General features: G+C 39.0%; 1 protein-coding gene and 1 pseudogene across 2 annotated transcripts; both read left to right on the forward strand.

The window, feature by feature from the left end:
- Nucleotides 1-685: 685 nt before the first annotated feature.
- API5 (apoptosis inhibitor 5) lies at nt 686-24,124 on the forward strand. Of its 2 annotated transcripts, none has more exons than XM_045825565.1 (14): nt 686-905; nt 5,713-5,874; nt 6,976-7,069; nt 7,528-7,593; nt 8,160-8,311; nt 9,400-9,606; nt 10,312-10,416; nt 12,341-12,430; nt 13,399-13,580; nt 15,210-15,303; nt 16,154-16,210; nt 16,527-16,603; nt 17,124-17,260; nt 22,005-24,124. In XM_045825565.1, exons 1-14 carry the CDS (start codon nt 837-839, stop codon nt 22,085-22,087), a joined length of 1,575 nt encoding a protein of 524 aa, XP_045681521.1. In that variant the 5' UTR covers nt 686-836; the 3' UTR covers nt 22,088-24,124. The 2 variants fall into 2 exon arrangements, with proteins under 2 accessions (XP_045681521.1, XP_045681522.1); XM_045825566.1 differs by having other exon boundaries at nt 22,010-24,124.
- LOC123810107 lies at nt 14,428-14,697 on the forward strand (annotated as a pseudogene).
- Nucleotides 24,125-25,970: the final 1,846 nt, after the last annotated feature.

Here is a 25,970-nt window from a genome sequence, read left to right on the forward strand (position 1 = left end):
TTATTTTTAAGGTCAATTTTTTTTTACATAAATGTGATTATTTTATACCTGTTTTTTACAACTTCCTTTTTTTTTTAATTTAAACTTGTATTTTAAAGACTCTTACCAGTAACTGCATATGGCTTCCTTTATTTATTACTACCTTGGAATTGGATACAATCACGTGGCCCTAACTTTACTCTGGCACCAAGCAAAAGTAAACAAACTTTTCCAGCAGGCTAAACTTCACCCCGAGACTGGTTTAGATTTATGGACATAGTTTTTATTTTTTTTAAACGATATTTGAATCTTTTTTTTTCTTTAAAATAATAAATAAATAAAAACTAGACCTACTGCCCCCTATTGCTAGAGGTTTGTTATGTTTCTTGAGTCAGGAGGAAATAAAGTTTATGACTTCTCATGCAGCTTGAACTCCCGTCCCTAGTTCTATTTTTCTGCCTTTAAGATCACTTTTCCGGCCAACGTGAGCTCTTTCAAGGGCAGAAGCGCTGTCACCTTTGTATGTTGCTCCACCTTAAACCAAAATCTCCTAGATGGGCACAACCCTTCAAAACACGGTCGCGCTTGCCGCCTTTTGCACCTCCCAGCGTTAGAGGGCGATGCAACCCCCGGCTGTGCATTGCCTGTCGCTAAAGGCCCCTCCGGACGCGCGCGTCTTTACGTACGCGTTGGGGGCGGGGCCTCCCTTGTGCGCGGTGACTGGTGGTGGAGCTGGCGGCATCTAAAGGCTTAATAGTGCGGCTCGCGGGCTTGGGGAACTTAAGGGGCGGCGGTGGCGCCGGCGGGGACGACGACGGCGGGGACAGCAGGAGCGAGCCCTCGGCTTGTCGCTCACCATGCCGACTGTGGAGGAGCTTTATCGCAACTACGGTATCCTAGCCGATGCCACAGAGCAAGTGGGCCAGGTCAGTCCCCCAGCGGCCTGCAGGGCCCGGTGCTCCGCGGCCTTTCGGAAGCGCTCCCCGGGCCGGGCAGGGCGGAGGGCACTGCTCTTTGCTCTCCAGCGAGCTCCCGGGAGCGCCGGCTGCTTCGTCGGGGTGGGCCCTTCTGTGGGAGTGTAGACTCCGGCGTCCCCCAGGGCGAGCACGGTCCCCGGGTCCCAGGCGCCTCAGCCTCCCTTGGGCAGCTTTTCCTCCCCGTGGCGTTTTCTGTCTCAGCCTCCTCAGCCTCCCGTTCATTCTCTCCCCGAGCCTTGCCTTGTGAATTTCTCTGAAGTCTTTCTCCTTTCCAGTGGAGTTCAGACGCTCAGATTAGACCGAGAGTTCTCAAGAGGTCAAAAAATAGTCTTTGTCGAGCTTCAAAAGTCTATTAACTTTAGGAACAGTGCTTTGGGAGACAAGTTTATAGAAGGAAAAAAAAAAGAGGGGCCTTCTGTCCAGTCTTTAGCAAGAGCTCCCGATTTCATGTCTGCATGACTTGATTGGAGCCCCTACCAGCACCCGGACGCGGTGCCGGGCGCTGGAACTGCAAGACGGAAGAGCGGCGCTCTACCGGCATGTGTTTTTAGAGAGAAAGACTAGCGGTAAATAGATAAGAAAGATAGGTTGGTTGTTTTTCTTATTTTTTTAATGGAAAGTGGTGTGAAATATACAACAGGGCCGCGCAGTGGGATGGGGAGTGAGCGTGCAGCTTTAAATAGAGTGGTCTCGCAGCAGCTCGGTCTCAGCAGTGCTGTCTGTAGGTCGCTGCTTTGTGAGTTTTCAAGCCCTGGAGTACCTTGAACTTGGGGAGTTGATGACTGCGTGTGCGTGTGTTTTGTTGGGAAAAGAACCGGGCTTTCCCGGGGTATAATGTTAATTGTTTTAAGTAGAAATTTCATGCCATGTATATTTTCAGGGCTTAGAACTTCATGTGATTCTTCTGCATACCCATCCCGTGGAGTGGGAAGTGCATCTGCTAGAGTCTAATAACATGAGCAAAGCTGGGGTACTGCCCCCTCCGGTTCCCTTTTCTGGACTTGCGTCGTGTAGGTAGAACGTTTTTGAGCTGGAGGGGGAAAAACATGTCGGTGTCTGAACCTTATTTTAGCTTATCGAGAATTATAAATATACAGTTGCAAGTATCACGATTTTCCTTCCCTACAGTACTTCCATTTCAGGAGGGAATTTTGACATCAGTGAGAAATATACTGAGTCTGTTTTACATAAGGAGCATGTTAGATCGGTTGTGAAGAAGAAATTGGCTTCCCATTAAGACAAAGTTGGAAAAGCTACAGTCAGTCATAGTTTGATTTTGTTGTTCCTAGAAAGAAGTAGCAGTGAAGGTATTCTCTTTCATTGTGAACTGAATTGGGGACGATTATAAGTAAGTTCTACTTACTGTAGAATGGGTAGAAGTCAGACCAGTGTTTCTCAGTCCGTCTGTAGCTGGTCCTTCCGGAAGAGGTGTATCGGGAATCTTCTAGGGAAACTTTGAAACCAGTATGCATAGTCCCATATCCCCACCCGCATGTTTTGCTGGAGTAGAAAAAGGTTGACAGCCACCTACTTACACAATCTGATAGGGCAAATGAAAGCCAAACTAGAAATTATCTATTCTGTGAATAATTGAGAATTGTTTGCATTCCCCTCTATGTCATCTTTAATTATAAAGCCAGGTTAAATTGAGACATCTCCCTCGAGAGGTCAAAAATGTCTTTCTCAAAGCAAAAAATCTGCTTTTAATTTAGGAAGCATATTTAGGAGCCATAAGTTTGTGGAAAAACAAACATGCTTTCCTGCAGACTTTAATGAGGGCCCACGATTTTATGTATTCAGTACATTTGTTGAGTGCCTGCCATGTAGCGGACTCTGTGTTGGGTGATAAAATTTTAGCCCAGTTCCCCTGTAGCTGATGGGAGATCGGTATACCTTCATGATGCCATCAGCTGTCAAGCAGCCACTGATGAGAAGAAGACCTCTGCGTGATGACGTGTAGTGGTTTCCTCGGCCTCACACAGTGAATTCTGAGGGACTAACGCCGGACTGACCCTTAATGCCTACAGAGTCTGCTCTCTCGCGTAGTGCTTGTTCCCTTTCAGAAACAGATCTCTAAAACTGCTCATCAAGAAAGATAGTGAGTTTCAGGGTCCTGCTTGTGAATTTTAACTGACAAAAGCAAGAGCCAACTTGATGGAAGGGACACCATTCATTTTTTTTTTTAGGAGAGAAAAAAGTGTTTTCATTCGTGGTGTAGCAAAGCCTGATTTTCATGTTAACTTACGACATTTACAGTCAATACTTAAGTTTCCTAGTAGATACCTCTCTGGACACTTCTGAATACATATTTAAATCCCTTAGCTTAGAACTTCCTTCTTTTATTTTGATTTTCACCCTTTGTCAAAGAGTTGAGTAACTACAGTCGCTCACTGTGCTGCCACCAAGGGCAGTGCCCTTTCACTGCTGTCACCACTAAACACAAGTCTTCTGAGTTTTTTATCAGCTAATTTTCCTCAAGCAGATCAGACCTTTCTCTTTTTTGAACTACCTTGAACTGTGTATTCATTTATGGAACTTAAGGTTTGTATTTTATTTCACGTGAGGACTTTTCTTCCCTTACGAAGTTATAAACTCTTGGAGTTGAGGGTTAAATCCTTTTACAGTTGACCCTTGAGCAACACAGGTTTGAACTGTGATTGTCCACTTGCACATGAACTTTTTCAATAAATATCTGTACTGTTTTAGAACCACAGTTGGTTGCCATCCCTAACCCCGATGTTGTTCAAGGGTCAACCGTATATTCAAAGGAAATATATATGCAGAAACCTGCTTACAAGGGTTATGTTTTGAATGAAGAGGGGACCTCTATATACACACAAAGCATATATTTAGACCATGAACTGCGTTTTCTAATAGACTGTAGTTGACAAATTCTAAATGAAGTATTATTTAACACCTCACGACCTTCCAATCCCTCTGTCACCTCCCCGCTGCAGCTCTGAGTTCCACCTACTGCTCAGCTCCCCTCTCCCCCCACTCTGCCCCTGCTGCTCTGTCAGGTCGGTCCCCCTGCTGCTCCGCCAGGTCTGCGCCCCTCCCCCCCCCCACACAGGTCCCTGGAGCTCCCTAACCCCCTTTTCCCTGGGCTCCCCCCAGGGCTCCTGACCAGCCATAATAGAGCAGGCTGCGGCCCTCCGTTGTTTTAAACTGTGTTTCAGATTTTTATGAATTCACTTAATGTTAAAATGTAGATACTTATTTTGATGTAAGCAGACTTTTTTTTATTTAAAAAATATCAAACACTTTTAAGAGACGGACTGTTAATGCTGATCTAAGATTAGATCAGCATAATACCCAAATTCTCATTTTTGCTATGTTCTCTTACACAGGAGTACACTGGCGTTTCGGGGTGAAAGAGTGTAAACTTGACTTACAGTTCATGAAATGCCATTCTTTTGGGGGGTTTTTTTTTATGAAATTTATGTTTTTTACAACTAATTTTTAGAATCTGTTTTTAGGTAGGTTGGCAATATATAACCTAACCTTTTGTTACATAGGACACTTTATTTCTGATTATAAAAAAAAGAATATTCTTAATTGAGATCCTACTGTACCTCAATAACTTTGCATCCTGCTTGATTTAATTAAATTTTTGGCAATCCTATAGTCCATCAGATGTCTATTAGTCATTCCCCTCTCGATGGCCAGAAGCAAGCTCTCACGTCTAGAGCACTTAGCGCATTGCCTTACACAGAGTAAACAATATGCTGCGTACACATTTGGTATTGTTATTACAGTGTTTAGGGGTTAAGGTGTTCTAGTAATTGAAGGTTTTATCCATATTCCAAACGGGAGATGTAGCTGTTGTCTCGATATTTGTTACTGTTGTTTGCCAGATTGACCGTTGTCACCTAATGAAAGGACTCGCTCGGAGGAAGGCATACGGGGGACTGGGATTGGCACCTATGGATAGTTGACTCATCACATCCTGGGCGTCTGAGGAGGAGCACTCCTGATTTTTTTAAAGGAAACAGATGAGCTTTGAATGTATTATTCCAATAAAAAGTTAAATGTGTGACATTAAAATCTGTCTTACTCCAAAATTGGCTGGCTATACAGAATCGATTACTGTTTTCATATTCTAAAATATGAGGCAAAGAAAAGCTTCCTAACCTTTCTGGTATTGCTTAATATCAGGAATGTATTCTCTTCACCTGCTTTAAGGTGCTAATTGGAAACAGATGAACATATTTAAGTAACTGTAACACAATTCTTTGAGAATTCCATGCTATTCATTGCAGTTTTTAAAGCATGATACAGTCACAAGGCTAGGGTCAGTGATCACTAGAATGGAGAAGTGTTGGTACATCAACAAGCCTATTTGCTTCTCCCACTTAAAGTTTGAGTCATCCACCTGGCCAGGTGGCTCCATTGTTTACAGGTTCAATCCCCAGTCCAGGTGCATATGGGAGATAACTGGTTGATGTTTCTGTCTCAGGTCAATCTTTCTCCCTCTTCTTCTCTCTCTAAAATCAATCAACACATATCCTCTAGTGAGGTTTGTTTGTTTTTTTTTAATTAGAGTTATCCTCCTCTCTTCCCCAACTCACAAATAACTCGTGGGGGGCAGAGGACCAGATGGTAGGAAGGTAGGTGTCCAATTTAAGCAGCAGCCCTGCAAAAATAAGCCCTATTTTTAGCTGAGCCTTTGTAAAATTTTACTAATTTAGATTCATACAAGTTTGTTTAGCTTTTCATCGTTCAAAATTGTGTTTCTTTCTGCTTCATTCTGCAGCATAAAGATGCCTATCAAGTGATATTGGATGGTGTGAAAGGCGGTACCAAGGAAAAAAGATTAGCAGCTCAGTTTATTCCAAAATTCTTTAAGCATTTTCCAGAATTGGCCGATTCTGCTATCAATGCACAGTTAGACCTCTGTGAGGATGAAGATGTGTCAGTAAGTTTATGGTTGACGCTTTTCATCGAGCTTTCAGATGCTTCTCTTGCTATTTCCAGACACTTGATTTTCTTTGTGCAGCTAATGTAATTGAAGTACCAGTTGTGTCAGCGCCCAACAAAACACCGCAGTGTGGCCTGGCACAGTGTCTTACCACGGCTTAGTCTACATTCGAGAAAATACAGTTTCTCTTTCACCCCCTTTCAACTGTGAAAAATGTGTAGGATTACAAAATACTTTGATTTTTTAATTTGTCGTCCACTGTTAAAAACAGATTGTGGCTCACATCTTTTTCATAAATTCGTGTACATTGTGTATATGGAATTAGACTAATGTTAGTCTTCAGTCAATTTATGCTTGCCTTAGATATTTAAAATACTAGTAGTATTATATCATAAAACACTGTTTTAGCAATATTTCCTAAATATTTTGCATAGCAGGAAAATAATTGGTTTGTGTAATAATTGTATGTGATTAATAGAATAAGAAGAATTAGGCTTTTGCATTTCTGAATGTTGATTTAGGTTCCTGAGAATTTTCAACTATTCATGACTTTTCAAATGAAATTAGAGAATTACCGACATTTCATTCAGACTTTGCTAGGTAGAACTCCTATGCCTTTTTATGTTAAACTAAATAAGCCAGTACCACATATTTGGAGTTAAGTATACAATATAGTCACAAATGTGTATTAAGTAGTCAACACTGAAAATTATAAAGTGGTTACTAGATATGACATTGCCACTATAGGCTTTCTTAAGAGATGCTGTATTGTATGCCCAAAAGTTGTAAAAACCCAATAGTTGTTTATAATCAGTATATAAACCATGGTTTATTATCTCAAATCTGTCTACTCCAGTTAGATCATTGTATTTAAGGTCCCTTTGCACCACATTTTATTTTAGTTAATTCTGTGAAGCTTGAATGTTAAATTGAAGCAAATTATTTGTAAAACTGCTAGAAATCTCATGTTTTATATTTTTGTGACTCATATGCCCCTAATTATGGTTTTTCTGTGGGTTTTGTTTTCTTTAAAGGTTGAGTTTGTTGTTTTTATTGATGATAGTATTTGTTCAAATTTTTGTTTGAAATTATTTGCAGATTCGACGACAAGCAATTAAAGAGCTTCCTCAGTTTGCCACTGGAGAAAATCTTCCCCGAGTGGCAGATATTCTAACCCAGCTTCTGCAGACAGGTGAAGAATTAGAACATCACCCTTTTATATAAATAGAACTTTTCTCTGAAATAATGACTCTGTTTGTAGCTTTTTAAAAATAAAATTATTTTTTTTTAGTAGTGTGAAACTTAATGACTTGTAATTATGTAATTCCTAGTATTGTTTTGTTTTTTAATTCTATTTATAAAGGCAAAATTACTGAATTCTTTGGGGGAATTTTGATACATCACGATTCCGACCCCCTGCAATTTCCTATAGTTTCATAATTGTACCATCTTAATATTAAACTTTTCCAGGTTTGCTACATCAGGTTCTCTACCTTTTTAAGGAATGTATTTTCTCAGTATTTGAGAGAAATACCTAGTTATGTGTCTCAGTGTAATCTGTGAGGATCTATGTTGAATCTTAAGTTTGAAAATGAAGCAGATGATATTTTTCATTTATTTTATACTTTGTTCCACTTTTTCTCTATCTAGATGACTCTGCAGAATTTAACTTAGTGAACAATGCCCTGTTGAGTATATTTAAGATGGATGCAAAAGGTAAGACAACTTCTTGTTCTGAATTGTGTCTGATGTCTTAAGAAATTGAGGGGCTTGGCATTACTCATAAAGGATAAAGTCTGAAATTCACCCAGAGATCTATTTCATAAAAGTATTAGAGTTTTTCTTCTTTTCTTTTTTATTGTTGTTCAAGTACAGTTGGGGCGGGGTTGGGGGGGGAGTTAACTATGTAGCTCGAGCTTTATGACTCAAAAATTCAGAAATAATTGCAAAAACAGATCAAACTTTTCCATTAGAAATTTGTTGGTAAAACTCCCTCCGCCACTAATAAAAAATTCTTCCAAAATACATGAGTTTTATTTTTTATTAGTAATGATATAAAAGGTAAGTCACACTCAAGCTGACTCTGAATCCATGAACCAAGCCTCTGATCACTCTTACAGTTGGAGCTGTAGAAATTTCAAACTAATTTAACCAGTATCAGTAATATTCAGGATGTTTGTTAATAACTCATTTGAAAAGAAGTACTGTAACTGGGTTAAATTTTAAAACTTTGTTACGATAATAGAATTGACTTGCTACACACAGACTCTTTTGTTTTGCAGGGACTTTAGGTGGCTTATTCAGCCAAATCCTTCAAGGAGAGGACATTGTCAGAGAGCGAGCAATTAAATTCCTTTCTACAAAACTGAAGACTTTACCAGATGAAGTCTTAACAAAGGAAGTAGAGGAACTTATACTAACTGAATCCAAAAAGGTAAGCTTTGGTCATCGTTTAATAGAACTTGCCTAGAGCAAAAGTACATATTTGAAATGAGCAATGTCATCAATGTGTATGAAATGACTTATCCAGTTAGAACCACCATAGAACATCGGGCTTTTCTTACATTGTATTTTGCACTTTGGTTACTTACACCCTTGTCTTCCATCTTAGGACAGTCTCTCAGTATCCTAGATCATTTCGAAATAAAAATGAAATCACATCGAAATGACCAGTTCTTTCCACCTTTCTCCATGAGACTATAAGCTTTTCCAGAGTGTGCCCCCAGATCTAGCGTAGTTACGGATGCTGCCGAGATTCTCAAGATGCATCACAATTAACTTGCACTTATAAAGCACCAGAGTTTGGGAATGATTTACTTTTTTATATGTTTAGGAAGATTTCCCTGATAGCACTCTTTACTCATTTAGTGGTATTTCCTCAGTGAGAGAGAAGGGAGCAGTTGTCCAGCGGGGAGTGTCGGCATCTCTCACCTCTGCCCCAGCAAGTAATCTGGTGGCAGAGGTCCTGATCACTTGCTCCTCCAGCCACCCAGCAGAAAGAGTGAGACCCCCTGGCACAGAGCACTTGGAGCAAGACCTGTGTGGGCTCCTGTTTCGTGTACAGTTATTACCGTATTAGTACGAGTGAGGCTATTTTTAAATACAGGAAACTGCATCTGATAAGCTGCGGAATTTCTCAATATTTTGCTAGCAACCCCAGAAAGAGCCTTTTTAGAATTTTTTTTCCTTACCCTTCCTTGAAATTTTAATGCCACAGATATACTGTGTATCTTTTTACATACTATGTATATATTATATATCTGTGCTTTATACATTAAAAACTAAAATTTTCCAAGAACCAAATTGTGCCCCCTTGTAGACAGTGTTGGGCCCCATATTGAAAGTAATGATTTATTCCGAAGTTACACTGACTGAAGCTAGAAGTTATATGTTTATCAATATTTCAGAAACATGAACAGCAAACTGACTTCAGTAGCTGAAATAAATTTTTTACAATTTTAATATTGGTCTTTCTTCCCATTCAAGTGATAAAGATACTTACTTTGAATTCTCTCCTTCCAGGTCCTAGAAGATGTGACTGGCGAAGAATTTGTGCTGTTCATGAAGATACTGTCTGGGTTAAAGAGCCTACAGACCGTGAGCGGAAGACAGCAGCTCGTAGAGCTGGTGGCTGAACAGGCCGACCTGGAGCAGACCTTCAACCCCGCAGATCCCGACTGTGTGGACAGGCTCTTGCAGTGCACTCGGCAGGCAGTGCCCCTCTTCTCTGTGAGTGCTTTGCTTTACGTAGCTGGCATTTTGGTTACTCTGTTAGCTCGTATTTCTGTGGATGTTGACGCAAGCATCCTCCTCAAACCTTTGTGTAAAAGTACTGACACAGTAGAGTCGGTATTTCATTCATGCAGTCACTAGTGGGGTTGGTGCGAGGCAAAGGCAGCAAGAAGTTTCTTTCATGTCTTGCTAAGAGACTTTTTTAAATCTTGAGAATTTTGCATCATACTTTATAGTTTGGCTGAATTTTTTAAACTACTTTCTTTAGGAATTTAACATTTTTCTTAAATTGTCCAACAGATTGTTGTTCTAGGTAAATATGCTCTTTATCTCTGGCTTTGTGCTGTCCCTCACCAGGAGTGTTCTGGGATGTTCATACCACAGTTTGGAAAACACAGTTTAAATGATCTGTCCTTTGTGAAAAACTTACTGAAATCAGCACTAGAATTTTCTCCAAAATTTGACCTGGGAGTGGAGCAGTTCAGAGATGTGTAGATGTTCCAGTAGCCCAGACAAACAAAGTGTCGTCCGTTGAGGTCGTTCCTGGGCTGCCGTGGGGCGTGCAGTGTGTTGTGATTGGGGCCATAGCACTTGCCGCTGTGGTGCTCAGGCAGCATTTGTGGAACAGCATTCTGCTATTAGATTTGAGAGAATACATCTCCTTTATTTTTTTAACAACTCATTGTTTTTGGATTTTTACAGAAAAATGTGCATTCCACAAGATTTGTGACTTATTTCTGTGAGCATGTTCTCCCTAATCTCAGTTCCTTGACTACCCCAGTAGAGGGTCTTGATATACAGTTGGAGGTAAGAGAAAATTCTGTACTTGGTACTGGGAAGCTGTTCTCATGTTTTAATAAAGATGTAAACCACTAATTAAGACCTGATTTCTAAGACAGTGAAGGTCCAGTGGTGGCTCGCTGGTAGCCCATCCCAGGATGAGTGTATCCATGGGAACGCTGTATGGAATCGGTTAAAAGCTGCTGCAATGGGAAAGCACTGCCTGCAGCTTTCATCACAGTCAGTCTCTACCTTTGTAGCTGTAATACTTTTAAATAAGGTGTTTAATTGATGTGGGAATCTCTTTCCACAACTGATAGAGCCAGGTATAAGCTGGATTAACACAAAATAACCTTTATCCCTTCTCGGAAGGAATTGACTACTCCCTCTCTCCTTTGTGTCTCAACTGTAATGTGCAGAATACATTTTTCCATAGCATGTGTAGTATTTTACATTTATTTGTCTCCCCACATTGAGCCAGATTCATCTCTGTTCCCAGGATCTAGTGCAGAGCCTGATTCTAAAAGGCACTTGATGATAGTTGAATCGAACTGAACTACGAAAACGTATTTCCCTCAGAGGTCTCTGGGTTATGGAAGTGTCTCACTGTACCTGCACTGTTGTTTGTTTAAGATGTTAGGGGTTTGGCTTATTGGACTGGATCATAAAGCAAAGATGAACCTCAGTAGTGGCAATTACCAATACTTTAGTTGGTATCCAGATACTAAATTTTATAGCAAGTGAGACCTACTCTGAATGTTAGTAAATAATTCTTTGCTGTTAAGAGTTCTTCCTCAGTTTCTTCATAGTACAAATTGTCAAATTAGTTAATATATTTATCATTTTCACATTTATTTAGCACTATCATTATTAACCTATGGCAGAAAGTATCATGTACGAGGTCTGTCCAGAAGGTGTCCAGCCATATGATACGAAAAATTAGAGACATTCATTGAAGAAGACACAGGAAACACTGTACATAATGTCACTTCCGACCTCTTCAAAGTAGACCCTTTGTGATCTCACACAGTTCTCTCAGTTGCCATCAGCTGCCCCATCTTTGAAATCTCTTCCCTTTCAAAAGTGATTTCAGTTTGGGGAAAAGCCAGAAGTCACAGTAAAAAAACTCTGCATGAGACATGATGGATGAGTGGACACATTGTGATGATGAAGCTGCCAATCACCAGTTGCCCATAGCTGTGGGCTTCAGAATCATCTGAATAGTTTCCATGCAGTAATGTTCAAGCTTAACACAAAATGTGATGCAGATTCATTACTCCGCTCACTCAGTCATTTTGAATGTGATGGCCACACAGTACCCATGTTAATTCGATGGCATCTACCACCCCCACTGACTAGTACAGTGGGTCATCATTGCTCACACATGTGTATTCCAGTCCACCCTCCTTGGCTGCCAGGTTACATCACGTCATAGTAACAATGGCTGGACTTGCTCAGGACAGACCTCATGTATTCTTTTCCTTCTCACAGATATAATGAAAGTCATGGGAGTGGGGTTTTAAGGTCTTGCCCTGCAACTGCCACATATTGTGACTTTCCCAGTCACCTAATCTCTCTGACCTTCAGTTTCCTCAACAGTAAAATAGAGGGCTGCATCTCTCTTTCCAGTTCACATGTTCTGATTTCATAAAAGTGCAATAAAAAAATGAGTGGTCTTTTTTTTTTTTTAAGATTTTATTTATTTATTGGGGGGGGGAGAAACATTGATCTGTTGCATGCCTCCAAGTGGGGACCTGGCCTGCATCCCTGGCATGTGCCCGGACTGGGAATCGAACCAGCCTTCTGGTTCTCAGGCCACTGCCCAGCCCACTGAGCCACACCAGCCAGGATTAAATAAGCAGTCTTAAATAGTTATCTAGAATCATTTCTTATTTTATAGTCCTTGCTCATTCAAGAAAATAATACTGATAACAGTGATTGTGTGTTTTAGGTATTGAAACTATTGGCAGAGATGAGTTCATTTTGTGGTGACATGGAAAAGCTAGAAACAAATTTAAGAAAACTGTTTGATAAGTTATTGGTAAGAAATTTTTTCTTTCCCTATGGAATATATATAGCCCCAAAATCTAATAGCGTAGTATGAATGTCTAGATTATGGAGAACCAGATTTTGAATACAGTATTGGCCAATAATTCTAGCAAGTGCTGTTAGCTACTCAGGCCACATGTTGTCTACTTTTTTTTTTTTTTTTTAATGTTTTAATCTTTGGCATTTCTTCTGTTCTTGATGTTTTGCCTAAAATATAATACAGGATTTATAGTAGGTTTTTCTGCTACTCCTTTATCAAAATATTTTTTACATTTGCTGCAGTTTACCATTCAGGTTGCTGCCAATGGCCAAGTAGTTTTAGCAACCAAAGAATAAGGTCATGTAAGTCATAATTGTGGAGAAAATAGGCCATTTGATAAAATCATCAGTCACCAAATGATTTTCTTGTTGGATGTGAGCAGTTATGACACAGTGGTAAGCATTAGACCCATAGTATGAATTGAGTCGTCCAGTATCTGTTTCTCTTCGAGACCTGTAGTACCTGCCAATGTTACAGTGCTGATGTTGAATGCCTTTCGTACTACTTTGAATGAAAAGAGAGTCAGTACTTAAAGAATATGGACTAATATTCAAAGATTTTTGGAGTTACCAGTGGGTTAAGAGCATCAACTCTTGAGGTCAAACCTAGATTGACTCTTCAGCTTATTAGCTTTTTTACTATAGGAAAGATACCTAAGCTTTTAGAATTCCATCCACATTGAGTACCTAATAAATGTTAGTTACTTTCATTAGCCTTCTTAACAGTGACAGCAGCTATAACATAGGTTAATATGGAGAATGATAGCCTAGATTATTGATCCAGTATGCCTAAAAGAGCTGTCTTACCTAAACTTCTGATCTTGATAGTTTTTCATGCCTTAAAAGCATGCCTTACAATTAGTTGAGTATATATTTATAATTAGAGCAGATTGCAAATATCTCTATATTTTTATCTCTTAGGAGTACATGCCTCTCCCTCCTGAAGAAGCAGAAAATGGGGAGAATGCTGGCAATGAAGAACCTAAGCTGCAGTTCAGTTATGTGGAGTGTTTGTTGTACAGCTTCCACCAGTTGGGACGAAAACTTCCAGATTTCTTAACAGCCAAGCTGAATGCAGAAAAGCTCAAAGATTTTAAAATTAGGTGAGGTGTGATCAAAGTAGTCCAATCCTTGGCAGAGATGGTTGCTATCTGATGCTCCTGGGCTTTGTTTTCATCTTTACAAGAGCTGTGTCCCGTCCCATCCCGTTTCCCCGCCCCCGCTGCCTTACCCTAGTAGAACAAGATAGAAGAGCCAAAAAGCAGGGATATTTGCACACACGTGACTCCTGTGGTGTATAACAAATCCATGGGGAGAAGGAACTTTTTCAAAAATAGACTCTGACTCTCCCCACTTACTTGATGATTTGGGCAGGTTCCATAACCTCTCTAACACCCCAAGTTTCCCTCAGCTATAAAATGATGATAGCACCCAGCTCCGAGCTGGGAGATGTAAATGAGACCATGAATGGGAAGCTTTGAGCACAATGCCCGGGATATGGTGGGTATTTAGGCAGCTGCTGCTGCTGTTGGAGAAATTCTAAGTTGTTTACGTGAAGTCACTTTGTATTGAATCATTTCGTTAACAAATTTTTTTTTTTTAATTTTGTTTATTTTTTAGAGAGGGAAGGGAGGGAGAAAGAGACAGAGAGAAACATCAATGTGCAGTTGCTGGGGGTCATGGCCTGCAACCCAGGCATGTATCCTGACTGGGAATCGAACCTGCGACACTTTGGTTTGCAGCCCACACTCAATCCACTGAACTACACCAGCCAGGCTCATTAACAAATTCTTATCTTAAAGTTTGAAATACTTGGCCACTGTATCATTTGTTACTGTCCTCTACTCTTTGGTAAGGCACAGGTTTAATAATTGGTGGAACATTTGATCAGTAACAGGCAACCTAAGAAATTACTATAGCAAATTAGTATGGTCTTTGTGAGCTTCCACCATGGCATACCCTGGCCAGAGCTAAAAAGTGCAGAGGGTGGTGGTCCATCAGCCTCATTTTCAGTTACTTGCAAGATAGATCTCGAATTCAGGTGTGGCTTTATAAGCAAGTGAGTATGTTGATAGAGGGCTGCATCATTGGTGTTGATGAGTATATGATCCTCACATTAGATGATACAGAAGAGATTCATTCTAAAACAAAGTCAAAAAACAACTGGGTCAGATAATCCTATAAGGAGATACTACTCTGCTCCAAAGTGTCTCCAACTAGAAATGACTAATGGAATGAGAAATTGCTAAGAAGGCAGTGCAGCCTGTGTTTTTAGGTGTCCTTTGTTGGGAGTATAGTTCTTAGACATTTATTCATATTGTTTTGATTATCCTTGTGTTATTACCAGATGATAATAAATGCTGTGAGACTGTTTTTATTCTAAGAAAGAAAGAAGGAGGGAGGGAGCAAAGGAAGGAAAGGAAGGAAGGACTCTAAAAATGAAAAAATAAAATAAATGGAACCAGGCTCTTAAGCAGTGTGCCTAGTGGTCAGTAGGACAGAGTTAGGGTACTGTTTGTTCACATATTAAGTGGGAACAGACCTGAAAAAGATTCCTCAGGTCTCTTGGAGATTTGTAAGTTTATATTAAATCCTCAAATCTATAATTTTGTGTATTTTTACTGGACCTTGAGGTACAAACAGGTCAAACACTGTCACTTGTTAGCAGATAAACACACTGACTTGTTAAAGTGAAGTGATGATTTACTAATTAGCAAATACTCTTCCTTTAGGCTACAGTACTTTGCACGGGGCCTGCAGGTTTATATCAGACAACTCCGCTTGGCTCTCCAGGGTAAAACAGGCGAGGCCTTAAAAACAGACGAGGTAAGAACCCTGGGTCACATCTCAGAAGGAAATATTTATAACAGCCACCGTTTATTATGAATTCACACTGAACTCACACATTAATGTAACATTTGACTTTATTTGAATTGATGATACAAGTATATGTTGAGATATATGATGTTAGAAGGTTGTCTGCACAGTTAGTTGCTAAATTATATTCTTGTCAATATTGAAGTAATCTTGACTGTCTAGTGTTATTATGTGTCTAATGTTAATTTAACATTATTAAATGATTCTTAATAAGATGTGAAAATACAACTATTAGAAGCATGACTTAAAATATTAAATCTAATGAACAGTGTTTGTTACCAAACTTAGATACATACCAGTATTTCACTGGGGTCATTAGCAGCACATGTTGTTTAAATATTTGATTGGTGGTTGTCATATTTTTAATTTCACCTTTTGAAACCCACATATTAATTTACATTAGGAAAAAAGATTACATTGCTAATTTTTATACCAAACTATATGTGTGTTTGTGTTGGGATATTTGGTTCTCTAATCTCATCTATTTTGATCACTCTTCATCCCAGTCCTCCTGAACTGTTTTATGTTTTCATCATGTCTTACTGCAACTTAAACTGGTCATTTTTAGAACTCCTGTCCCTCATTTGTTTTTTCAGGTATATTGTAGCTAACAATTTAATGTTCTTACCTGTCAAGAGAACGGAAAGATTATTTGCTTGCTTTGCCATCTCTGCACTGGCTTAGAGTTTAAAAAAAAAAGAGAGAGAGAGAAGTGTAATTACTCTATTTCTATATAGTAATGGGCTATGCATTATAAAAGTTAATGGCATTTTAATTTATTTTTGTTTTCCTTTTGCAGAACAAGATTAAAGTTGTTGCATTGAAAATAACAAATAACATCAATGTCTTAATCAAGGTAATGTCTTCCTTTCTTGCCCAGTCCTCCCATTAGCTAGACAAGCAGTGCTCAAGTTCTGAACTACTTAGAAATGTGCAGAAGAAATACTTGTTGATTTTGTTTATTAAAGTGTTTTAACAAAGTTGCCCTTGCTTACTGTTCTCTTGTAGCCTTTTTTAGGTGCTTAGTCACCAGCACAAGAGCAAGATAAATTAAAGCTTTCTTTCCTAAAATTAACCTTGACAGTGTCTCCCTGTGTGTTACCCTCGCCGCTTCCCCACCCCCCCATACACCATTCCATACGTAGAAATCTTGTCTGATTTTGTCTCTTCAGGATCTCTTCCACATCCCTCCTTCTTACAAGAGCACGGTAACGTTATCCTGGAAACCTGTGCAGAAGGTGGAAATTGGGTAGGAGATATATTTAAAAGTGATTTAAGTGTTCTAATATTTACGATTTATAATATGGAAATCTGAATTTAGATGTTAACATTTACTATATAAAATGGTACATTATTAAATGATTCTTAATAAGATGTGAAAATATGACTATTAGAAGCATGACTTAAAATATTAACTCTAATTCCAGTACTTGTAAAATTATAAACTGGTGGAATATACATCCCTGGATTTTCAGCCTTGTTTGTACTCCAGTGGCATAACTAGATTTTCTGACAATTTTTGCAAAATGGGTTACTTGCATATAGTCTTTGAAGCTACAAATTCTAGATTAAAGTCTTGTAAATGCATTCTCACAATGTCTGCATAATTAAGGCACAGTTAATTTGATGACATCAGAATGTTATTTCCTTTATTCTAATGTGACTATCTTCTTTAGGATGTCTTTCATAACTGGTAATGCTAAAATACAAGTGTAGTGGTGGCCTCTGGTATCATTTTTTTAATTGCTGTTCCTTTTTTACTGTTACAGGCAAAAGAGAGCCACTGAAGATACAACTTCCGGTTCACCACCCAAGAAATCTCCAGCAGGACCAAAAAGGGATGCCAGGCAGATTTATAATCCTCCTAGTGGGAAATATAGCAGCAATCTCAGCAACTTTAATTATGGTGAGCGTTTCCGTTTGGGTATAAGCAGTATGAGAGATTAGGCAAGAAATGTGTTGTGTTTGATTTTCATTATCAATTATATATAGTATATAGCTTTTTTGTGTGATCTTTCTGAGTTAGCTTGGGAAACTAGAGCTATTGGGAAAACAGTTCATTCCATTACTTTCTGATCCACTTTTGTGGGCTTATTGAATTGAGCATGCAAAAGGAAGCACTTAAAAAAGAAAAATATGCCTCTTATATTCAGAGGAGCCAACAGAAAAAAAGAAGTAAAGTTGGCATGAGCCATTCATTACTGGTTTTCCCTGTTCTGGCTGGCTTCAAGGCAAGACGTTCTGTGCGTTCTCCCTCAGGGACAGAGCTATAGCTCTGGCAAATGAGGTATTAACGATCCTTCCTGGACCTTGTCAGCCTACTGCTTGTCCTCCCATCTTCTGTACTGTCTCAAAGGACAGGTCATAGAAATGGAGTCAGATGTTAAAGCATCATCTGGCAAGGAAAATGTGTCTGATTATAGTCCCCTGCCCCACCCTGCACTGCCCAGAGTGCAGTCCTCCTGTCACCTTTAGCTTTTAGCACCAGAAGAGCTTCCCACTGGCCCATTGTCTCCCAGAGCCATTGAATAAGAAGTTTTGTTTTGTTTTGTTTTGTTTTGTTTTGTTTTGTTTTCATTGACTCATAGATCCTTTCAAAGAAGAATGGATGAAAGTATCACTACCTCAGCAGATCTTATTTAAGACAAAGTTTAATGAAACACTAGCAATCAAAAATGCTTGTGATTGGCCTTGATTACCAATCAGGATTAATTTGCAGTACAGGGTTCCACCACTATTCAATAGCAGAGCGTTCCTATGAAACCTTTCATAAGCTGAAACTGAGTGAAGTGAAGCCATTATTAATATACATGGAAAAAATTGTGAGCTTTTCCAAACCTAAAACAAAAACCCTACCAAATGGTACGTAAAACATAAAATACAAGTAATATTGCCATATAGTAAAAGCAGGAATGATAGGATAAACACACACCACTCTTTGTACATTCATCAACCTGCTCAAGCAGTATACTACCCATTACTGGATGCCGACTAAAACATCACTTTGCTCCCACCTGCAGAACCAATAGTAACTGGGAGCCTTCAAGGCTATCTCTCTGCGTGTAAAGCAGTACAAATGGTGGACAAAGGAGATTCGGTGCACACCATGTCTTTATTTCATTCACCACAATCAAACCACTGAATTTCATACAGTTTTATACTAAGCATAACACCTTTACAAACTCTCTTAGGTTTTTCTGATACTTCAGGACATGTCTTCCTCGGGTATGCACAAAACAGAGGTAAAGCACAGGTACTCACATACATGGTTCAAAGCTACGTCAGCTTGATACTGAGATGCTGAATGTAGTTGCGGGGAAGAAGCTTGGTAGAGCCACTCACTGCTCATTGCACACTGCCTCTCTGATGCCTCGCTGCAGAACAAACACTGAATACTATTTTCACTTTTTGCCTTTTTTCTTTGAGGCAACTTTAGTCTGGGAGAGATCACTGAACTCTGATTTTAATGTGGTATCTTAAAATCAACCATTATTAAAATCAACTGTTACCTTAGATACTACGTTCATTTGATTTAATGAAAGTATTCAAGAACTATGGCAATACATAGAGATTTGTATTCCTTCACTTGGGCAAGTCATTTACTCTTGAGTTTCCATGAGGATTTTGCCCTGTGCCTGATAGAATCAGGGGATATAATGCAAATGGAAAGAGATGTGGGAAATGCAAAACCTCAGATTGTATGTGATATTATTTATTTATTTATTTATTTTAGAGAGGGCAAGGGAAAAAGAAAGAGACAGAAGCATCAGTGTGTGGTTTCCCCTCACACGCCCCACACCAGGGACCTGGCCTGTAACCCAGGCACGTGCCCTGACTGGGAATAGAACTAGCAACCATTTGGTTTGCAGACCAGCACTCAGTCCACTGAGCCACACCAGCCGGGGCTGTATGTGATATTTTTTAAACAATTAATGTGAAAAATAGTTTTGTTTTTTTTATTGATTCGGGGCGGGGGGGGGGTGAGAAAGAGAAGGAGGAAAAACGTCAATCACTTGCATGTGCTCCCAACTGGTGACTGTACCCTGACTAAGAATCAGACCCCACGACACTTCAGTTTGTGGGTTAACACCCAACCAACTATTTTTATAAGAGTCAACTTATAATTGGAGTGCTTGTCATAAATCAAATGGCAAAGTGATTTATTAGAAAAGAGGTGTAAAGTTTTTGCTTGCTTTTATATTTGGGAGTAGAATGTTATCCCCTTAGAGGTATTCTCACAGTACTACAGATGAGAATTGGTGGGCCTTTCTACTTCAAAACTTTTCTATGCCTGTCCTTAGGGAACTGAATGTGTAAGGAATATAGGAAAAGCACGTTTCTTTTTCTGAGATGTCAACGTTGCCTCAGATGTTGGAAGTGGGCAGGGGGGTATGTTTTGTGTTCTTTTTAAGAATAGATTCTGTCACCCACATTTGGCAAAATCGTCATAATTCCACATTTCTATGTCAGCCAAGCTCACGTTTTGCTTTATTTTTCCAGAGAAGACTGAATGGGGGGTTTTTAAAGTTATGTACACTGAGGGGTTGGGAAATTTATTCTTTTTGTGTTATTGGTGAACCAGGTAGTGTTAATATTAACCACCTTGTTACAGTGAATGACAGGTCTTTTGTCAAGAAAACGAACTGAACCACTGGTGTCCTGGGCCTGGACGTGTTTACCGTCAAGAAGGAGCCAGGACCTGGGGCTATTCTTTGAGTCCATGCAGGCAGACTTAGGCTTTGTGCCTCACCCAGGTTTATCACTTCACCAGCCATGTCTCTGTTACTCTCTTGTGTGAACATAATACTAGTTCCCACAGCTGAGTTCAGCTTCCTAGTGCATTTTCAATCAAATCATTTACTAACACGTATCCATGTTTAGTTTTTCTTCCTGTGAAACCCAGTAACCCAGGGATTCTAAACATTCTGTATTTTTTTACTTCTGTCCTTTACCTTTTATATTTTCAGAATACAAAAGTAACTTGTAAAGCATATATTTTTACTTGGAGTAGTGGCTTTTTAAGTTAGTAATAAAGCGTGAAATCTCTGAAAAAATCATGGAAGTGCAGAATGGTCCTCAGGATGAAGCCCTTCAAAAAGAATATTTGGTTATTCCCTGTGCTGTAACAATGGCTGTATCAGATCAAAAAGAAATAGCCAATATAGAAAAACAACAGGATTAAACAAGACCTTTATACAGGATATCTAATACTGTCATTAGATCTAGCTGAACAATCAAGAGGAACCCAGTTCTTCACATTAGAGGTGATTGAAAACCATTGAAAAGGTGGAGTTCTGTAGACTATTATAGCTTATAATGATGATGCCTATGAGGATGTTTATTTGTTAAGTGTGTTGATGTTAAATTTACTGAGAAATGAAGGTTTTATAATGAGTATGGTAAGGGGAAGTGTGCGGCTGTGTGCCATAAATGAGGTCGAGTCTTAGTCAAAAATGCAGGAGTTACAGCCCACCATCCCAATGCACCCACGGTCACTGCATTTATCACTGGGAGCACCTTGCCCTCAGACCACCTCTAACATTCTGAATGTATTCACTAGGGTAATAAACATGACGGCTGCATTTCAGTGGTATCCATGCCGATCAACTTAGAAACATGTGCCATGATATGAGAGGTGACTTTGAGTCACATCCCATTCTATTGCACAGATAAATGTTGGCTAAGCTGGAGAAAGATCTAGTTAGTTTTCTAACTCAGCATTTCTTTGGGGAAAACATCACCTAAAGAAGGTAACTATACTTCTAGCCACAGTGGCAAAAAATGGATTGCAATACTGATTTAATAGGAACTTTTCAAGTGCCCAACATTATGGATCCAAAAACAGCACCACCATTCATTGCTACTAATAAGATTGCTACAGTGAGGAAGTTTGAAAGTTCAATGAAAAGATTTGATCTCCAGAATTGGGAGTGTGAGGCTCTTAGTTCATTTATGTTCTAAGGACTTAATAGTCCAGCCTTGCTCATAACCTCAATCAGTTTTCTGTACTGGAAAGACTGCCTTGAGGAATACTTCTCTGAGGCTAGAAGAGACTAGCCAGTGAATCAAAGACTTATTATATCATATGATGCAAGTGACTTGATTTTTCAGTAACCCAAACACTGTACGTGTACACATCATCACCTTTCAGCAGCACTCTGAGAAGCTCACGTGGCTGATAAAACAGTGAGCAAAGCTGTCAGCATTTATACCTACATTTTTCGGAGTCTTTGTGCTTGAAGTATTATGATCAAAACAAATTGCCTATCCATTGCATTTCAAAGTTGTTAATTGATACGTACTTTGCATTTATGTCAGAAACTTGAAAGCCAGTGGCTTTTTGTTAATTTCATATTAAGTATGTACACTTTAATAGTTTTATTAATTATCTTTGGTAGTGATAGACACTATCACTACTAAATAATTAATAGTTATAATTGAGTACCCACTATGATTGTATTTTGCACCTTGCCGTATGTTCTTCAGTGTATGTGTTGTCCTGGTTTTATGTACAGATTGAATTTGTGGGTGGTGTAGCAGATACCAATGCTACTTTTAAAAAGCCTAGTGCTGTATTCAGATCTCTGAGCTACATTTGTTGTGTCACGAAGTCCTGAGCAAGACCTAAACCCTTGTTCGCTTTTTCGTAGAGCAGAGAGGAGCCTTCAGGGGAAGTAGAAGTGGCCGCGGTTGGGGAGCACGAGGAAATCGCAGTCGGGGAAGACTCTACTGAGTAAAACATCACATTCTTCAGCATTGTCATGAGCTTCATACACTTAAATTCTACTACTCATTGGATTGCCGGGGATGTCCCTTTAAGCGGACTGCTGCCTTCAGCTAAAAACTTAATGTTCTTTATACCTTTGTATGTATGATCTACTTTTGTAACAGACCATGGTTGTGTCTAAGGTAAAAACCACAGCGATATTTTTGGATGCTTTGTGCGCAATCTTGTTTTTGCAATATCATCATTATGCAGACTTCATATTGTGACTCTTTTACTTTTAAACATCTTAATAATTTGGTGAGAGTTCTTCAAGTCTAAAATATAATGAAATTCAGTCTGTTTCTGATAAAGATCATCAGTTTTGAAAGGTTACTGATTTTTTTTCTCCCCTCTGTCCTTTGTTTTCCCCTACAATATATGGAGAAGAGTAATGGTCAATCTTAACATTTTGTTTTCATTATTTTTTAATAAAGCTGCTAGGCAATGGTTCAGCATTCCTACCTAGTGTCCTAAGAGCAAAACATTTATCAGCTTTCTTAATGTACAAACAACATTACATTTTTAGGAGAAAGTAAGCTGCTTTGCACTGCTTACTTAGCTCTTCTCCATATGTTGTGATAAAAACTTTTGAATATGGGATCTTACTATTTGAATAGAAATGTGTATGTATAATATACATACATACATAAGCATATATATGTGTGTGTGTGTATATATGCATGCTGTGAAACTTGACTGTACAACGTAAATCATTTTTTTTTTTTAAATTCTAGGAACGGGTAATCTTTGACATGGTGATTATCCTTTTGAGGCTGAGTCCATTGTTAACTTGTTATCTAGGTTTTCCTCCAAGTAGTGAGGGATTCTGAGTCAGTTGCACTTACATGATTATTGTTATTTAAAACAAAAAATAAACAAAGGCTGCATTTTCAAAGATGAGTTTGGAGATCCCTGTTGGAGAAATACAGCCAAAATATTGAATCTGATGTACATATAGGTTTCTACAGGATGACATAGAATAGTTTAGAATTTGGGGATTTAATAACCAGGGCAATCCAAGAAAAATGACTTGATAACATGCTGTACCAATAATGAGGGATGCTCTCTGTTTGCTTTTGCCACTTTGAAGATTTTAACTTCTCAGGTTATTAATCAAAATTATTGTATAAGTTAGCCAATAGAATCTTTAGGTTAAAACAACAGATGGGGGGTTTGTGGAGTGTTTAATGTCATGGGCATTTTTAGTGTGTAGGCCCTTTGCTCTGCATTTGAATGTTTCATATATTTTTGTTTGACAGTTAATCTTCCCTCCCCATGTTTGCTATTCAAATCCAATGCCTGAATGACATTTTGTAGTAGTTTGGCATATTTTTTGAGGAATAGTTTGTGATTCCAATGCAGGTGTCTTCATTACTATTACCTTCACATTGGGGAAAAAGCAAAACCCCCTTGTTAGAATTACCACACATGGTTATGGGAAAAATATTTCTTTGAAGACCAGGATTATACAAGTGAGCAAAAGAAGTTGGTCAGCTTGACTGTGGAGTGGTGGCAATAATCTAAACATTCCAAAAGACAATGAGCTGAACCTAAGCTCCCTTGGAATCTGAACAGACGTAGGAACATGGAATTGCCATTGGAAAACTGTGACCAGGTAGTCTGGAGCTCAGAAGCAGATCAGCCAGTAGCCTAAAGCCATTTCAAGTATAGGAACTACATTGGGATTATAGTTACATAAATTTAAACATTAAGTGTAACTTTTCCTCTCTTTTTTTAAAAATATTTGTAAACTCAAAGGTAAGCAGAATTGACTACTTCTTCAGGTTTGATACTGAGTTGTCTGTGTTTCTTCCTTAACCACTTCATTGTTCTCCTTCCCTTTCCTAAGGCAATAGTGCACAACTTAGGTTGTTTTCGCTTCAAAAATTTGAATGGAAAACTTCATGTCATGATTTTTTCTTTGCAAGACACCTGTTTATCACCTTGTTCAAAAGTAAATGTTCCCTTATGAACATTTTGAAATAAATTTCCTTTTGTAATTTTGTTTTGTGTCTTGATGTGTTATGATTATGATAGTTTCAGGTTCTTGGACATTCATTAAACATTTTTTACTTTCCATGTGCCAAGCAGTGTGTCAGACCATAAAAATACCAAGATGGACAAGCTACTGCTCTGCCTTCAAGGAGTTCAGTCTTGCAAATTACCTTTAATTTTCATCCTTTTGGATTTATATTTAGAAGTTAGTGATAAAAGGATTTGGTTCTTTTAATCAAAGCAAAACATATACTTGCCAAATCATGAAATACTACCATCCTCAAGTTCATATGCAGAGCAAATTGGAACTTCTTAATTGGACTACTAGCCTTTATTAGAAAGTCTTCCTGAAGTAGCACCAGAAATGGTTAGGAGCATCCTGAAGCCAAAGTTGAAATCATTGATAAGATGGTGATTTCCCTTGGTGGTCACATCCTGTCCCTTTATGCTGAGGACTGCCAAATATATGTCCATCAATTCTCGCTTGGAATTTCACAATAACCTCCTAATCCTGATTTTCCTGCTATTACACTCGCCTCTCTACAGCCTGTTCTAAACACAGCAGCAAAGGGAGCATCCAACTCTTCTACTTGAAGCTGTTGACTGGCTCCTCATTACAGAATAAAAATCAAAAATATCGCCATGGCTTTTCATTTCAGACCTCAGTTGCTACTCTTCCCCTCCATTATGCTGCCCAAGTCCCTTGGCTATGCAGACACACTTTAGAGTCTTTGCAGTCCCCTCTAGCCATTTTTCCTTATGTCTGCTTGCCTAACTTCTTCCTCCTTCATATCCTCAAAGACCACCTCAAGGAATCCTGTTTCACGTTGCAGGTCCCCTTTCTATCCTGCCTAGACTCCCGGCCCCACTTCCCTCCCATGTGTTCCCTGGAGCATGCAATTTACTTACATGTTTATTTTTTTATTTTCTGTCTCCCCATGGTAAAATGCGATGTATTTTAATGCCACAAAGGTAAGGATTTTTGCATGTTGTTCACTGATATTCCCAGTCATCTAAAAACAGTGCTTGGTACACAGTAAGCCTTCAATAAGTAAATCCAAGGTAGTGTTTTAGGCTCCAAGCATATAGTGGTGATCAAGACAGGCAAACTCACAGTTTACGTTTTTTTATGCATAGCCTAAGCAGCTGGTTTCATAGAGTAGTGAGCGTTACCATTCTAATGTGCTAATGTGTAAGAGAACTAACCTAGAAAGAATGGTGAGGAAAAGCCTCTGAAGAATTCATCTGAGCTGAGACTTGGAGGATTATTTGGAGCCAACCTAATGAATATTTCAAGGAAAAGCAATTGAGATGGAGGCGACAAAACCTACAGAGCACCTGACTCGAAGGATGCCAGGCTGTACTAAAGAATGGGCTGTCTCAAAGCTTGTAGGTTGCTAATCTTGACCCCAGAACTCCTCAATTCCTCACCTACTGTGACTGTGAACTGCTTTAAGTAACTCAAAGAGCACCGTGCTCTTTCCGACACTGAGGCATCTCTCCCATCGGGAAGATCATTGTTCCCTGACAACTCCCCCTCACCCCTTCCATCTAGCTAACTGACCCTTCAGATTGGACAAGATCTGACCACCTCTTTGCACCCTCAGATCACTATCCTTCCCCCCATTTTAGAAACTATAGGGGGAATTCAAATCAGTTCTGGGTGGTTAGAAAACAAGTGATTTAATCCTAGCAAGTGTAATGGAAACAAATCTAATTTATCAAAAACCTAAGAAATTGCACATTTGTTCCTAGAAGTTGTACATTTATTCCCTAAAACTAATGTAACCACAAGTAAGAACCCAGTAAAATCCTAGTCATCATAAAGAGTTGATACTAGAAATAAGATCTGGAG

Source organism: Phyllostomus hastatus, unplaced genomic scaffold (assembly GCF_019186645.2).
Source record: "Phyllostomus hastatus isolate PE091 unplaced genomic scaffold, TTU_PhHast_1.1 phas_scaffold_585, whole genome shotgun sequence".
NCBI lineage: Eukaryota > Metazoa > Chordata > Mammalia > Chiroptera > Phyllostomidae > Phyllostomus > Phyllostomus hastatus.

Bases quoted from the DNA above. Each gene is read 5' to 3' on its own strand.
- API5 (XM_045825565.1), top strand. From the start codon at position 837: ATGCCGACTGTGGAGGAGCTTTATCGCAACTACGGTATCCTAGCCGAT. The intron at 10,417-12,340 runs GTAAGAGAAAAT...TGTGTGTTTTAG, and splicing joins GTCTTGATATACAGTTGGAG to GTATTGAAACTATTGGCAGA. The intron at 15,304-16,153 runs GTAAGAACCCTG...TTCCTTTTGCAG, and splicing joins AGGCCTTAAAAACAGACGAG to AACAAGATTAAAGTTGTTGC.